General features: G+C 39.1%; 1 protein-coding gene across 2 annotated transcripts in view; it reads left to right on the forward strand.

The window, feature by feature from the left end:
* arel1 (apoptosis resistant E3 ubiquitin protein ligase 1) overlaps positions 1–13,068 on the forward strand; it is a 15,888-nt gene extending 2,820 nt beyond the window's left edge. For both annotated transcript variants that reach the window (XM_014029855.1, XM_014029856.1), the window contains exons 4-22: positions 787–1,007; positions 1,546–1,617; positions 2,175–2,401; positions 2,574–2,811; positions 3,438–3,607; positions 3,762–3,942; positions 4,047–4,291; positions 4,416–4,493; positions 4,580–4,721; positions 4,798–4,919; positions 7,099–7,174; positions 7,259–7,368; positions 7,492–7,671; positions 7,967–8,092; positions 8,463–8,592; positions 8,674–8,732; positions 8,818–8,907; positions 8,979–9,154; positions 11,483–13,068. In XM_014029855.1, coding sequence (XP_013885309.1) covers positions 787–1,007; positions 1,546–1,617; positions 2,175–2,401; positions 2,574–2,811; positions 3,438–3,607; positions 3,762–3,942; positions 4,047–4,291; positions 4,416–4,493; positions 4,580–4,721; positions 4,798–4,919; positions 7,099–7,174; positions 7,259–7,368; positions 7,492–7,671; positions 7,967–8,092; positions 8,463–8,592; positions 8,674–8,732; positions 8,818–8,907; positions 8,979–9,154; positions 11,483–11,585 — 2,746 coding nt within the window. In that variant the 3' untranslated portion in view covers positions 11,586–13,068. The remainder of the gene's footprint in view (positions 1–786; positions 1,008–1,545; positions 1,618–2,174; positions 2,402–2,573; positions 2,812–3,437; positions 3,608–3,761; positions 3,943–4,046; positions 4,292–4,415; positions 4,494–4,579; positions 4,722–4,797; positions 4,920–7,098; positions 7,175–7,258; positions 7,369–7,491; positions 7,672–7,966; positions 8,093–8,462; positions 8,593–8,673; positions 8,733–8,817; positions 8,908–8,978; positions 9,155–11,482) is intronic.
* Positions 13,069–13,375: the final 307 nt, after the last annotated feature.

Below are 13,375 nucleotides of genomic sequence, written 5' to 3' on the forward strand. Positions count from 1 at the left end.
TATATAATGTGTGTAAATATTCTATTGACTTACTAAAACAACGACCTCTATGTGTGTTTGTTTTAAAGGTTGATAATGTTTCAGATACTTAAATTGTCATGTTTTCATAAAATACTGTCTGACTCTAAAAGCAAAGAGAATCACATTCTTGAAGGTTATGACACCTCTGTCCTTTTTCATCTTCATTGCTCACATAGTTTTGGTTTAGTTTTGGATTCGGTGACAGACTGTAGTATGGCGGTATTTAAAGTGCCTGTGACATATGTTTCCTGTACAAAAACTAGAAGAAAACATCTTAATAATTAAGAATAATACACATTTTTTCCCATTTTGTCATGTCTTCTTTTCGTTTTGAACATGACTTAATTATACTTTTTTTTAAGTTTTATACTTCAGCGTCAAACCGTAAAACTCAGTGGTATAAATGCAGCAGGTTCTCAACAGAGCTGTTTCATGGTTACAACTTGCAACAGGAAATAGTTTATTTTTAATTAATTTGTTACTGCTGCTGTTCTTCCCTTGTTTGTCCAATATAGATACTGTATTTTAATTTCAAATGCTGCACATCACAGTCTCATTGTTGACCCGACAATTAGAAAATAAGGTTCTCCTCACTGGTTACGCAGAATTTCACATGAACTAGTGTTCATGTGTGAAAGTTTTCCGTTTGCAGTTTGGAGAAGTGCACTTGCTCAATAGATCAAGGTCAAGATTTCTGCATTCAGAACAGGGTTATTTTCTGGTACGTAAAGAAGAAAAGTGTTATAATTTTCTGTTTCTCTGCAGACTGAAGACCCTCGGATGTATGAATCTGGACGATCTGTCCCAGTTTGACAGTCAGCTGCAGCTTTCGTTAGCCGCCTGGAGTTACTACTACGAAGATTACATCAAACTTTCCACTGGCATCAAGATCCTCCAGACTTCCAGGCGGAGTCGAGACCAGGACTACGAGATCCGGCTGGTGCACAGCCTTGCAGAGAGGCGTCTGAATGAAAAGTGGTCGACTGGTGAGACTCTTGATTATTTTCTGGGATTTTCTGGCTTTGGTGACTTTCCACAGCTGTGGATTAACAAGAGGCATTCAGCTCCAACCTATAAACATGCAATGAATTGTAATATTGCCAAGTGTTTTTGCAAACGCTTTTGCAAGAGTCACAATTACGTATTTTTATGGGGAAGTTTTGTGTTGCTTCATCTGTATTCACAACACATAATCGGCTCTTTTATTCCCTCCCTCAGAAAAAGAAGAAATCCTACAAAGAATGTGTTCATATGGTGGCATATGAACAATCAAATGTATCTGTATTGTTTACATTCCTAATGTTTATCTGCCCTTGTTGGTCAGCATTCCTTTAAGTAGGAGTGGCTTTCAACATGATGGAGCATAAAACTGGCCATTCAACTCGCACCTTTTTTCCGTTTGTTCTCATTTTTTGTAAAGTAAACCTGTTCTTCATATGTATTGTAAAACCGTACACTGTGCACTGTCTACATTTCAGATGTTCTTTAATACATTTTCCAAATTTTTCTTTTTCTTTTTTTTAGCGGGAGCTCTATTTTTTGGCTGTACTGTGGCACTGTGCTTCTCGATAAGGGACCTCATGTTTTACGTGATTGGTGAGTTTAAAATGAACTTTTAAGTGGTTATTTCTGGGTTGGTGTTTACTAACGAACTTGTTTTTCTTATCTTCTTCTTTAATATCTAAATATTAATCATAAGGATGACACAAATTAGGTTTGATATTTATAATTAATTTGTAAACACTTTATAAATCATTAATAAGTGTTTATTATGCATTAATTAAGGATAAGAAAGAGATAAAACTGTCCTGTTTCTTGCCAAATAGTGAGCCAAATCTGTTTATGTACATATTACATTTAAAGTGCTATATTAAACATTTTAAGTTTCTACCTTGTAAGCATAATAGAGTTTTGGAAACACATATTTTATATATAATGTACTGTATTACTGCATATCCAGAACTATCAAAGGGAGACTTGTTGTAAAGTGTAAAACGGTACACTGTTTATAAATAAATAATTAATAAGCCATAAGAGGAGCCCAGTGGTACCGATTTGACAAAACATGCTGACAAAATTTTTTTAAAATTTTGTTGTAGCACTGATCGTATTCAAGCTCTACGTACTTTTTTCCTCCCCTTTATTTGCGGCAGGTGGAATTACTGTTTCCATCATAGCGTTTTTCTTTACCATCAAGTTCCTCTGTGAGGTTGCAGCAAGAATCGTTAGCTTCCTTCAGAACGAGGATGCAAGACAAAGAGGTGACCGCAGCATCTATGACTATGTCCGTGGCAACTACCTGGACCCACGTTCCTGCAAGGTGTCCTGGGACTGGAAAGAACCGCAGGAAGTGGGGCAAACGATGACTTTTCGAGTCCAGGTGATGACAGATTACAAATGCATTGAGGGTAAACCTTAAATGTTTCTGAGTGGATCTGAAAAGATCCGTATAAAATCAGTCTTTTTGAGAATAAATGTTTAAACTTAAAAGGAAAAACCTGATGCGTGTATTCTCTATAAATCATTTTGCTCTTTATTTACTCGTGTCTTAGCTGTTCTACAAGAATGGTCAACCTTTCCCTGCCCATCGGCCTGTGGGTTTGAGGGTCAACATTACTCACATTGAGCTGGCCCTGGACATCCCTGTCACACAGGAGGTTCTGCAAGAACCAGAGTCCAACGTTGTCAAAATTGCCTTCACAGTACGCAAAGCTGGACGCTATGAGGTTGCTGTCAAGCTGGGTGGTCTGAATGTGGCTTACAGTCCTTATTACAAGATATTTCAGCCAGGTACAATTCAGACTTTTTATTTTTTTAACATTTGTTGAACATTGAAAGCATCACATCGAAATGAGGATTAAGTCCAAAAGTGGTTTTTGGAAAAACGGGCAGATAAAGGGTTTGTATTTTGTCAAAATATAATGAATTAAAGCCTTATCAATGTATCGTTTGAATGAACTGTCTGAAATATAATCCTAAAAACAAATTTTGAAGCATTTTTTTGAGCAGTAGCAAGAAAAATACTGATTTTAAGGGAAAACGCCTTAAAATTTTGAGTTTTCCCCTGTGAGCTAGCAATGTTTTTGTTTCTTTCCAACTGGGAAATCTTAATATACAAATACTCTGAAGTTTCCTCTTTATCTTGACATCAAAAATTACTCAATAAATTTACATAAAATTAGGATTCATACCAAACAGTAATATATGATCATAACCAACAAGACAAATTAAGTCATATCTCTGGATAAGCTGATGATATCAGGATGATCTCGGTATCAAAATGTAGCTTTTAAAAAGCAGGAATCTGAAAATGTAGTTAGACCATTTTGACCAAATTTGACTTAATCCTCATTTCGATATGATGGGTCACATTAATTTTTTGAATAAAGAAAAAATATTTCTGGTTTTGTTCTCAGGTACTGTTGTTCCGTCCAAAACAACAATAGCCTACCATTTTTCTACCCTGGTGCTAACAAACAGCCAGCAGCACACGTTACAAATTGAACCCAGGGACGAGTACGGAAACCCCACCAGTAACTCCACTTCTCTCACCGATGAAGCCAACTACAGTGTGCATGTCCACTCTGTAAGCAGAACCAGCCTTTTTTTTTTTCTTTTATTGACCTTCATATGGTGTTTTTCTTGCTTATGATTGTGAAAGCAAAGCCTCTGCTGATTCTTTGCTTCAGGAGTGATGTTACAGTGGGCTGAACTGATGCTTCAGTTCTTCTGGTTTTCAGCTAGGCACAGCGGATGATGACAGCCTCGAGGGGTCCTACAGCAAGTCCGTTTCACTCAACAAGCAGCAGTGCCTGGTTCTGCTGAGGCTGACCCTGAGGAAGACGGGCTGTTTCAGGGCCCGCATCTCCTACAAGGATCAGCTGCTCAGCAACGGGGAATTTGACATAATTGTTCTCAGTGGTGAGCGACTTTCAGATTCTGAAAACCAAGCGGTACTTTAAGAGAGGACCGTCTTTTCACAGTCCGTTTCCCATGCCTAATCTGGCCATTTGTGCACACGGCAGAGAATGAAAAAGCCTGCGTGGAGAAGAATGTGTCCACTCCAGGCATAAGCATCTACTTCGAGGCGTACCTTTACAGCAGCGGGAACTACAGCAGTTCGTCGTGGCAGTTACCAGCGTCCTCTCTGCTGACTCCTCACAGGAGGCCTTCCATGGGGGAGGAGGATGAGGAGCACGACTCTCCTGTGGAGGGGCAACCAGAGAAGGTGAAGAAACCAAAAAAGGTCTACTGTTACATATCGCCAAAGGTAAGGAGAAGGCTGAATGGTTCAACAGAGTTAGATGTTTTATTTATTTATTTTTTTTAGATTTTAAACCAATATAAAGTATGTCTTTAAAGATGAAAACACTGATTTGAATTTTGTCAAACAGCAACTATCTGTTAAGGAGTTCTACCTGAAAATTATTCCGTGGCGCCTTTTCACATTTCGAGTCTGTCCAGGAACAAAGGTATTAGCAGAGTAAATGTTACAATCTTGGAGAAAACACCGTTTTTACTTGGATTTTRAACTCATCCTAACGTCCTTTTTTTTCAGTTTACTTACTATGGTCCAGACCCAGTTCATAGATATTTAACTCTGGTGGTGGATGATGGGATACAGCCTCCTGTGGAGCTCAGCTGCAAAGACAGAAACATCATGGCGGCCACCTTCATTCGCTTCCTGCACAAAAACATAGGTTTGTTTTTAAACTTGTATGATTGAAGTTGTCCTGTGCACAGACCCTCCCAGTAACTTGAGCTTCTCGGCTTTAGGTGGCTCCGAAACCTTTCAAGATAAAGTGAACTTCTTTCAACGGGAACTCAGGCACATTCACGCCAAGAAACCTCGAACCAAAACTTGCCTAAAAATCTCCCGACATGCCATTCTAGATTCAGTGAGTACTGCTGCTTTTCTGCATTTTAACTCTTCTTTTGTGAGTCGTGCTTTCTGCAAATAAACATAATTCTATTATTAACCTTGTCATAATTAGGGATGGGTACCAAATTCGATACTTTTGAAAGTACCGACCGAATTCTGTCGGTGCTATTGAGAACCTATTCACGTGACATCAAACGGTACCATTTTTTGGTACCTAAACGCATCATTGTGATCATATTCGCGTAAGAGTTGGAGATTTTCCATGCTTGTCATGAACGCAGCATCGCGCAAGAGCGTAATGACGTGAGCAGCCGCTGGTTCAGTAAACAGTTTGGTCTGAACGTAGCTTGAAAGCGAACCTCGCAGCTCCTGGAGTAAAACTCACCAAACAGACCGCCTCTGAATTATCTGGTGGATTAATTATCTTGTGAGCACGACGTTCGCTTGCTCAAAGTAAATAAAGTACCGCCACTTTCTTTATTTCATCCGCTGTTAAACAGAGGCTACGTTCACACTGCAGGTCTTAATGCTCAATTCTGATTTTCTGAAATAATCCGATGTTTTTGTGTGAGCGTTCACATTACATTTTAAATGCGACCTGCATCAGACACCAGTGTGAACGCTACACAGCGCTGATGTGACACGCATGCGCAATAAAAGACGTGCCGTCTCATTCAACCAGCTTGTTTGTTTACAGAACTAGCATGAATGCTAATTTTGCACGTCGAATCTGAAGTTGTTGTTTAATCAGAGCTGATTAAATAATTACCTGACATGCTTGTGTAGTTCAGTGTTTATCTGAACCTGTCTCTGACCGGGATGCTCCAGTGAAGCTTTTTATTTTTGAACGAAACAATGAGCTGGAACTAAAGTATCGACCAAGTAACTTTAGGATTGATACGCTTCGTGACCCAAGCTGGACGTTACTATCTACATGGYAAATGAAAAGTAAAAAGACGAAGCAACTGGACTTGTGTTTTGGAGCTGTAAACACATGGAGTTACAGGTTTAAACAGCATGACTTGATGTTAGATTATTATCGATCCTTCACCCCCACCTCACTGATGAAAAAGTCGGATAAAATGTGACATGAACGTTCTCACTGCAGTCGCTTTGAATACATCAGATATGTATCCAATTTAAAACCACATTCTGAAACGGCCTGGGTCGGATTTGAAAAATCAGATTTATCGCGTTCAGACTGTCATAAAAAATCATATAGGTCGCATTTGCCTGCCATGTGAACGTAGCCAGAGACCGGCAGAGGAAAACAACAGAGGCGCTTCCTGACAGTTCGAATGCATCTGACCTGAAGCACAAGTGTTAGAGATTTTTATACTTTATCATTTTGTATTAATCAGGTTCTTACTGAATGTGTAATCAGACTCTTAATGAATGAAGCTTTGTTCACTCTGCTCTGAGGCTGAGAGCAGACCTGCCATAAATTTTTTCACTTTCTGCTACACTGCTGATAAGAAACAGCTCTCTGTGATGTGATTGGTCAGGACATGTTTTCTCTGCTCCTTGTCTGCTTAATAAATAAACAGTTTTCTCAGCAAAGCTTCTGAACTTCTCCAGATCCCTGGCCCGAAAAGCTAAGTGATCTCCAGAATTTCTCACTTTGCAAAGGTAACTGATCAAAACTGAATACTCATGTCTGTCTGGTTTATTTCTTTAAGGTGTAATTAATTTGAACCCATCAACAAGCAGTCAACTCAAAGCGTTGGCGCGTGTTGGATGCTCAAAACGTAGCTTGAATACTTTTTTTTAAAACTCAATCCTCTTTTGCTTATTTGATTTAAACTTATTTGCCAACCATGGACCTCCATCACACAATTTTTCTAGCAGGGAAATGACATCAATAGAAAAACATGGAGCTGGATTTTAATTTGTGCAATAAGACAAAACAGTCTTGTTGTTTTCAAGAGTTTTTACCTTAAAGAGTTAGTTAAACAATTGATGTTACAATACAAAGAGTTGGATGTTGTCTTGATATTTGTTAAATTTTATATATTGAGAAATATGTAAAATAAAAACAGTTTATCAAGTTTATTATAAAAAAAAACACACACGAAGTACCGAAAATTGGTACCGTTAAATACCGGTACCGATTCCCAGGTACCGGATATTGGTAGCAAATCAATTCAAATGTCAAAGGTACCCATCCCTAGTCATAATGTTTACTCTCATTTCAGTCATTAAAGGCCACAAGGAACTTCTCAGTGTCAGACTGGAGTAAGAACTTTGAGGTTGTGTTTCATGACGAAGAAGGTAAATTTCTCAAGTTTATGAGCTCTACTGACGTTTTAAACTCTTTCATCACGCAGCGCACTTATTTCTGTTGTTCTTTTGCAGCTCTTGACTGGGGTGGACCTCGCAGGGAGTGGTTTGAGTTGATCTGCAAGACTCTTTTTGACACGTCCAACCAGTTGTTCACACGCTTCAGTGACGATAACCAGGGCCTTGTGAGTCTTTTTTTTGTTTTGTTTTGTTTTTTGGTGTTTGTTTTCATATTTAGTCCTCAATCCAGTTCAACTACATTTTCTAAAAACAAATAATAATTAAGCAAGCACTCTTCACTTTTCCAGGTGCACCCAAATCCCGACAGGCCGCCTCACTTGCGCTTGAAGATGTACGAGTTCGCAGGTCGCATCGTGGGGAAATGTTTGTACGAGTCGGCTCTGGGCGGAGCCTACAAACAGCTGGTCCGAGCTCGCTTTACACGTTCCTTCTTAGCGCAGATCATTGGTCTTAGGATGAACTACAAGGTATAGAAATCTTCAAATGAGCAAGGTTCTGTTTTCATTGTTTARCCTCTTTTTGTCATCTGGTCTTTCTCAGCTTTTAAACAAACTCCAAAAAAAAAAAAAAAAAGAGCCAGGAATCTGGTTCATTGGATTATTTATGGAAACCCAGCCAGCATGTATCGCTGTTTATCTAACTTCTTAAGAATTCAAAAAGCCCACCCAATTGTCTTTTATCCATTCTCTCCAAGAAGATGAAATGTCATGTTTATTTAAATTTTTTTTACTGTGTTTTCCATTTTGTTTTCCACACACAAAGTACTTTGAGGCAGATGACCAGGAGTTCTACAAAACCAAAGTCTGCTTCATCCTAAACAATGACGTGAGTGAAATGGACCTGGTGTTTGCTGAGGAGAAGTACAACAAGTCAGGACAGCTGGAGAAGGTGAGGCAACGATTTGGAAAGGAAACACCTCTTTAATCTGTAAAGCTATTTCTTCATAGAAAATGGTAATAAATCATGCAAAAGGAACCATATTGCTTGTTTGCCAACCATTTTGTTTTTTCCTGAAAGATGATGTCAGTGGGTTTTATATGATGGCGGATGAGTAGTTTACCATCCTGGCTTTTGTTTATGGTTGTTTTGTTTTTTCACTTTAGAGACTAATATAACTTCAGCTTCTACATGTCTGGTTTTGTTTTCCTCCTGTTGAAACAGAACTTAGCTGTCTGTTTTAAAATTAACTAAGCATGTTATTAGATCAATCTGCTCATTTAAACCTTGGATTCATTCCTCCWTCGTGCCTCATGTGCAGGTGGTGGAGCTAATTTCAGGGGGAGCTCAGATCGCCGTTACCAATGAAAATAAGATGCATTATCTCAACCTGCTGGCGCAATACAGACTGGCCAGCCAGGTGAGGGATGAGGTGGAACATTTCCTGAAAGGTAAGAAGACATGAATGCAAGTGGCTGTTTTTGTCCRTGTTGTGCGCATGTCATTAATGGGAGTCTTTTAATCAATTATAGGACTGAATGAACTGGTTCCAGAAAATCTGCTGGCCATATTTGATGAGAACGAGTTGGAGGTGTGTGTAATAAAATCCCAGAGAATCTTTAAAGGAAGGAAAAATCACTGGGTAATTATGTATGTTTTTCGTTTCTCCTCATCAGTTGTTGATGTGCGGAACAGGCGATATAAACGTGCAGGACTTCAAAGCTCATGCTGTGATTGTCGGAGGATCCTGGCATTTCAGAGAGAAAGTAGGAAAACTTTCTTTTTTTCTTCTACCAGCAAAGTGCTGTCTGTGCATTGATTTTTATTCTATCCAAAGGTGATGAAGTGGTTCTGGGCAGTGGTGTCCAGTTTCACCCAGGAAGAGCTGGCACGTCTGTTGCAGTTCACCACTGGCTCCTCTCAGCTTCCCCCTGGAGGGTTCAACACTCTTTGCCCCTCTTTTCAAATCATCGCCGCCCCCACACACAGCACTTTGCCCACCGCACATACTTGGTAAGCAGATGCTGATAAAAAGAACTTTGGTATCGACATTGTGTTACTGAAACACCTGTGTGGTGTTCAAGCACGGTTAGTGAGTATATTCATGTTTAAAAACGCCTCAAACACTCTGAAATGTGTCATGTGTTAGCCCACTATCACCATTTTTCTCAGTAAATATATTACTAGAGGTGCTAATGACATGAAATTTTCACCAGATGTCGGTAACAACCCAAGTAAGTGATCCATACATACAAATAAATCAAACCATAAATGTCCAGAAATMAAGTTATTTGTAATAATGTGGAATGGCACAGGGAAAAAGTATTGAACACATGAAGAAAGGGAGGTGTAAAAAGGCATGGBAAGCCAAGACACCAGCTGAACTCTCTCAGTAATTAGAAAGCAAGCCTGCCCCTTGTCATTGCAAATTAATATCAGCTGGTTCAGTCCCAAATGATGGCCAGGTATCACACAAGAAKCATCTGATGATGGGTAAAAGTAAAGAGCTCTCTCAAGACCTTCACAACCTTATTGTTGCAAAGCATAATGATGGCATCYGTTACAGAAGAATGTCTAAACTTCTGAAGGTTCCAGTGAGCACTGTTGGGGCCATAATTCAGAAGTGGAAAGAACATCATTTCACCATAAACCGACCACYACCAGGTGCTCCTCACAAYATTTCTGACAGAGGAGTGAAAAGAATTATCAGAAGAGTTGTCCAAGAGCCAAGGACCACTTGTGGAGAGCTTCAGAAAGACCTGGAATTAGCAGGTACGTTAGTTTCAAAGAAAACAATAAGTAATGCACTGAACCACCATGGCCTGTATGCACGCTCACCACGCAAGACTCCACTGCTGAAGAAACAGCATGTTGAAGCTCCTTTAAAGTTTGCTGCACAACATTTAAACAAGCCTGTGTAATACTGGGAGAATATAGTCTGGTCAGATGAGACCAACATTGAACTGTTTGGATGCCAGAATACACATCATGTTTGGAGGTCAAATGGCACTGCACATCAGCCCKAAAACACCATACCAACAGTGAAGTTTGGAGGTGGGAACATCATGGTGTGGGGCTGTTTTTCAGCATATGGTACTGGCAAACTTCAAATAATTGAAGGAAGGATGAGTGGAAAAATGTCCAGAGACATTCTTGATAAAAATCTGCTTCCATCTACCAGGATGATGAAGWTGAAACGTGGCTGGACATTTCAACAAGACAATGAGCCCAAACACAAAGCCAAGGAAACTCTCAGTTGGTTTCAGAGAAAGAAACTAAAGCTGCTGGAATGGCCCAGCCAATCACCTGACCTGAATCCAACAGAAAATCTATGGAAAGAGTTCATAGAAGAGGTCCACGAAACCTTCAAGATTTGAAGACTGTTTGTGGAAGAATGGGCCAAAATCACACCTGAGCAATGCATGCCACTAGTTTCTCCATACAGGAGGCGTCTTGAAGCTGTCATTGACAACAAAGGCTTTTGTACAAAGTATTAGATAAATTTCAGTAAGTATGTTCAATACTTTTTCCCTGTGCCATTCCACATTATTACAAATAACTTCATTTCTGGACATTTATGGTTTGATTTCTTTGTATGTATGGATCACTTGGGTTGTTACCYACATCTGGTGAAAATTTCATGTCATTAGCACCTCTAGTAATATATTTACTGAGAAAAATGGTGACGTGTTCAATACTTATTTTACCCGCTGTATATAACTTCCCTGGGGTTTATTCTTAAACACATCTGTTGTGTAACAACAATATTTTTAGTTTGATGCTGGCCTGCCGTGCCATAATTGCTTGTTTCATTTTAATTGCAGATAAAAGGATAAAACCAAATATGAACAAATTATACTGTGCTCTTCATACACTTTGAATCATACCTGATATTCTTGTTACACTATTTTTCAATCCTTCTGAGGGCCCAGCATCTTTTCCCCGGTGGTTTGTCGTAACCCAGACACAAACCTGGATGCAAATGTTTTTTTGCGCTTGAACTTATAGCTCCTTTAAACTCTGGGTTGTTGGCTGTTGTAGCAACGCTCTGTTCACATGTAGACATTCCCATTTGACATCACTTCCTGTAACTTCACAGGTGAATATCTCAACAACTGTTCATCTCAGTGACATGAAATTTCTTTTGTAGTATTTTATTTATGTCCTCTTTCTAAAAATGCATTCATATAAATATTACAAAAAATTTGACATCACAGGCACTTTAAGCAATGCACTTCTAACCATAAGAGAATTAACGTTTGCAAATTTGACATTTTCCAGGAGATTCTTGTCTTATCATCGGTGTTGACGTTAGCTGGCTCTCTGTCACTCTGTGTCTAGTTTTAACCAGCTGTGCCTCCCCACGTATGACTCTTACGAGGAGCTGCACAAGATGCTAAAGCTGGCCATCAGCGAGGGCAGCGAGGGCTTCGGCATGCTCTGACTCCTCCGTCACCGCCACTGTGGCTCCGCTCGTACCCATGAAGACCAGCACTGCTCCACTGCCCCGGTTCCCTGCTTTCATCACCAGTTAACAGCCCCGCCTCTCATTGTGTGTTCTTCTTTTTGGAGGACAGAGCTTTTCAGGAAGTCCCAGAAGACTGTGGAATTTAGTCATATGAACCCTAATGCTACTGTATGTAAATAAAATCTCCCTTTTGTTAAAAAAAACCACAAGAAATACAAAAAAAAAAGGCAAAACAAAAGAGCATCACTGGAGAGACTATTATTTCTGAAAGCAGTTTCTTTAACTTTATAAGTTCAAGAAACAAACCAGGCAGGAACAAAGGCTTTGGAGTTCTACTAAACTGCTTCGTTTGCATTTTGCAAACAGGGGAAAGCTATAAGTGCAACAGCAGCCTCCCTGTGATGTGGGTGACACATGCATCTGCAGCACTTTGGCCTTAATCGATCAGGGACTGATGTGTGTATATAAATATATGATATCATTATTTTAACTCGATCCGTGTACATGCTGATGTGTAAACGCAAGTTTTCCTCTTGTTAACTTTTTGTTGTGACATTTAAGAAGAAGGGATTGTTGTTCAATGAAGCATGTTTGCTAGGTTGATTATTAATATTAATATTTCTGAGTTCAGGAGAGTTTTTTAACAGAGGCCAAGTGATTTCTGCCATCTTCGTTTCTAATTTATTGATAAATATTTTTGTTTCATAGCTTAACATTCTTGTGTTTTATAACCTGCCTTATTTATGCCCCTTTGCCTCTGATTGTATCTCAACTGATTTTTTAGGAGGAAACAAACAACAATAATAGGAAATAGTACTTTCTGGTATCTGCAGAGTGGCTGTGGAGTTGGATCTTGGATGAATCCGTTAAACCAACGTTTTGTCATGTATGCTTTATATTTTTAGTCACAGCATTTTGTGGGTTTATCTCAGGATCTTCTTTCCCACCTATGCATCCCCCTGACACACCTGCAGACATGTTCATCTTCATGTGTGAGAAAACACACACACACCGTTAGCTCATAGTTGCCTCCTTTTAATCATGTGTTCAACCTTGTCCTGAGTAAGCTGATGGAAAGCATTGTATTTTTGGGAAAATGTTTTTTTTTATGTTATTGTAAAACTATTTATTTTTAATGTTTTGAAGGTTGTTAATATCATGAGCCAACAGATGTTTCCCTTTGTTTTTGTACATATTGTTGGAATGACTGCTGTTTGAAGCGTTTACATGATTTTTAGCCATGTTGTCATAATATGTGCTGCCAGTTGGAGTATTTCGAGAGCCGTCTTCAAGTAAAAGCAATGTTTAACCTTGAAGCAAGAAAGAAACCAACAATGGAGGTGGCTTTTTCTTTGCCGTGATACTTTTTGTTTGTTCATATTCACCACAAACGTCTCAAATGTGCAGTTTTCTTTTGAAACATTGCTTAGTTTTGGCTGCAAGTTTGACCAGTTCTCTTGGAGATTCACTTTTAGACAGTAGTTTGGTTTTGCTGGTCTTATGCAGTGTTATGAGGTTAGTAAGAGGGTTTAATATTGTTTGGGTTGTGCAATGTTCTCCTGATGCACTGAGAACACTAAAAGTGTTTCAGATTCGTAGGATTAAGTTCATCAGGGTGAAACTTCAGCTCCTATTTTAAGAGTCGTGACCACTTTTAAACTGAAAAGCATTTTATGCATAACATTGTTTCATGTTTTGCTCGTTTTACGTTTGAATGGATTCCTGGTTTAGTTAAGCCTGAGTGTGATTTTTAACTTTGTAGATAT

This window comes from Austrofundulus limnaeus, unplaced genomic scaffold, assembly GCF_001266775.1.
Source record: "Austrofundulus limnaeus strain Quisiro unplaced genomic scaffold, Austrofundulus_limnaeus-1.0 Scaffold959, whole genome shotgun sequence".
Taxonomy (NCBI): Eukaryota; Metazoa; Chordata; class Actinopteri; order Cyprinodontiformes; family Rivulidae; genus Austrofundulus; species Austrofundulus limnaeus.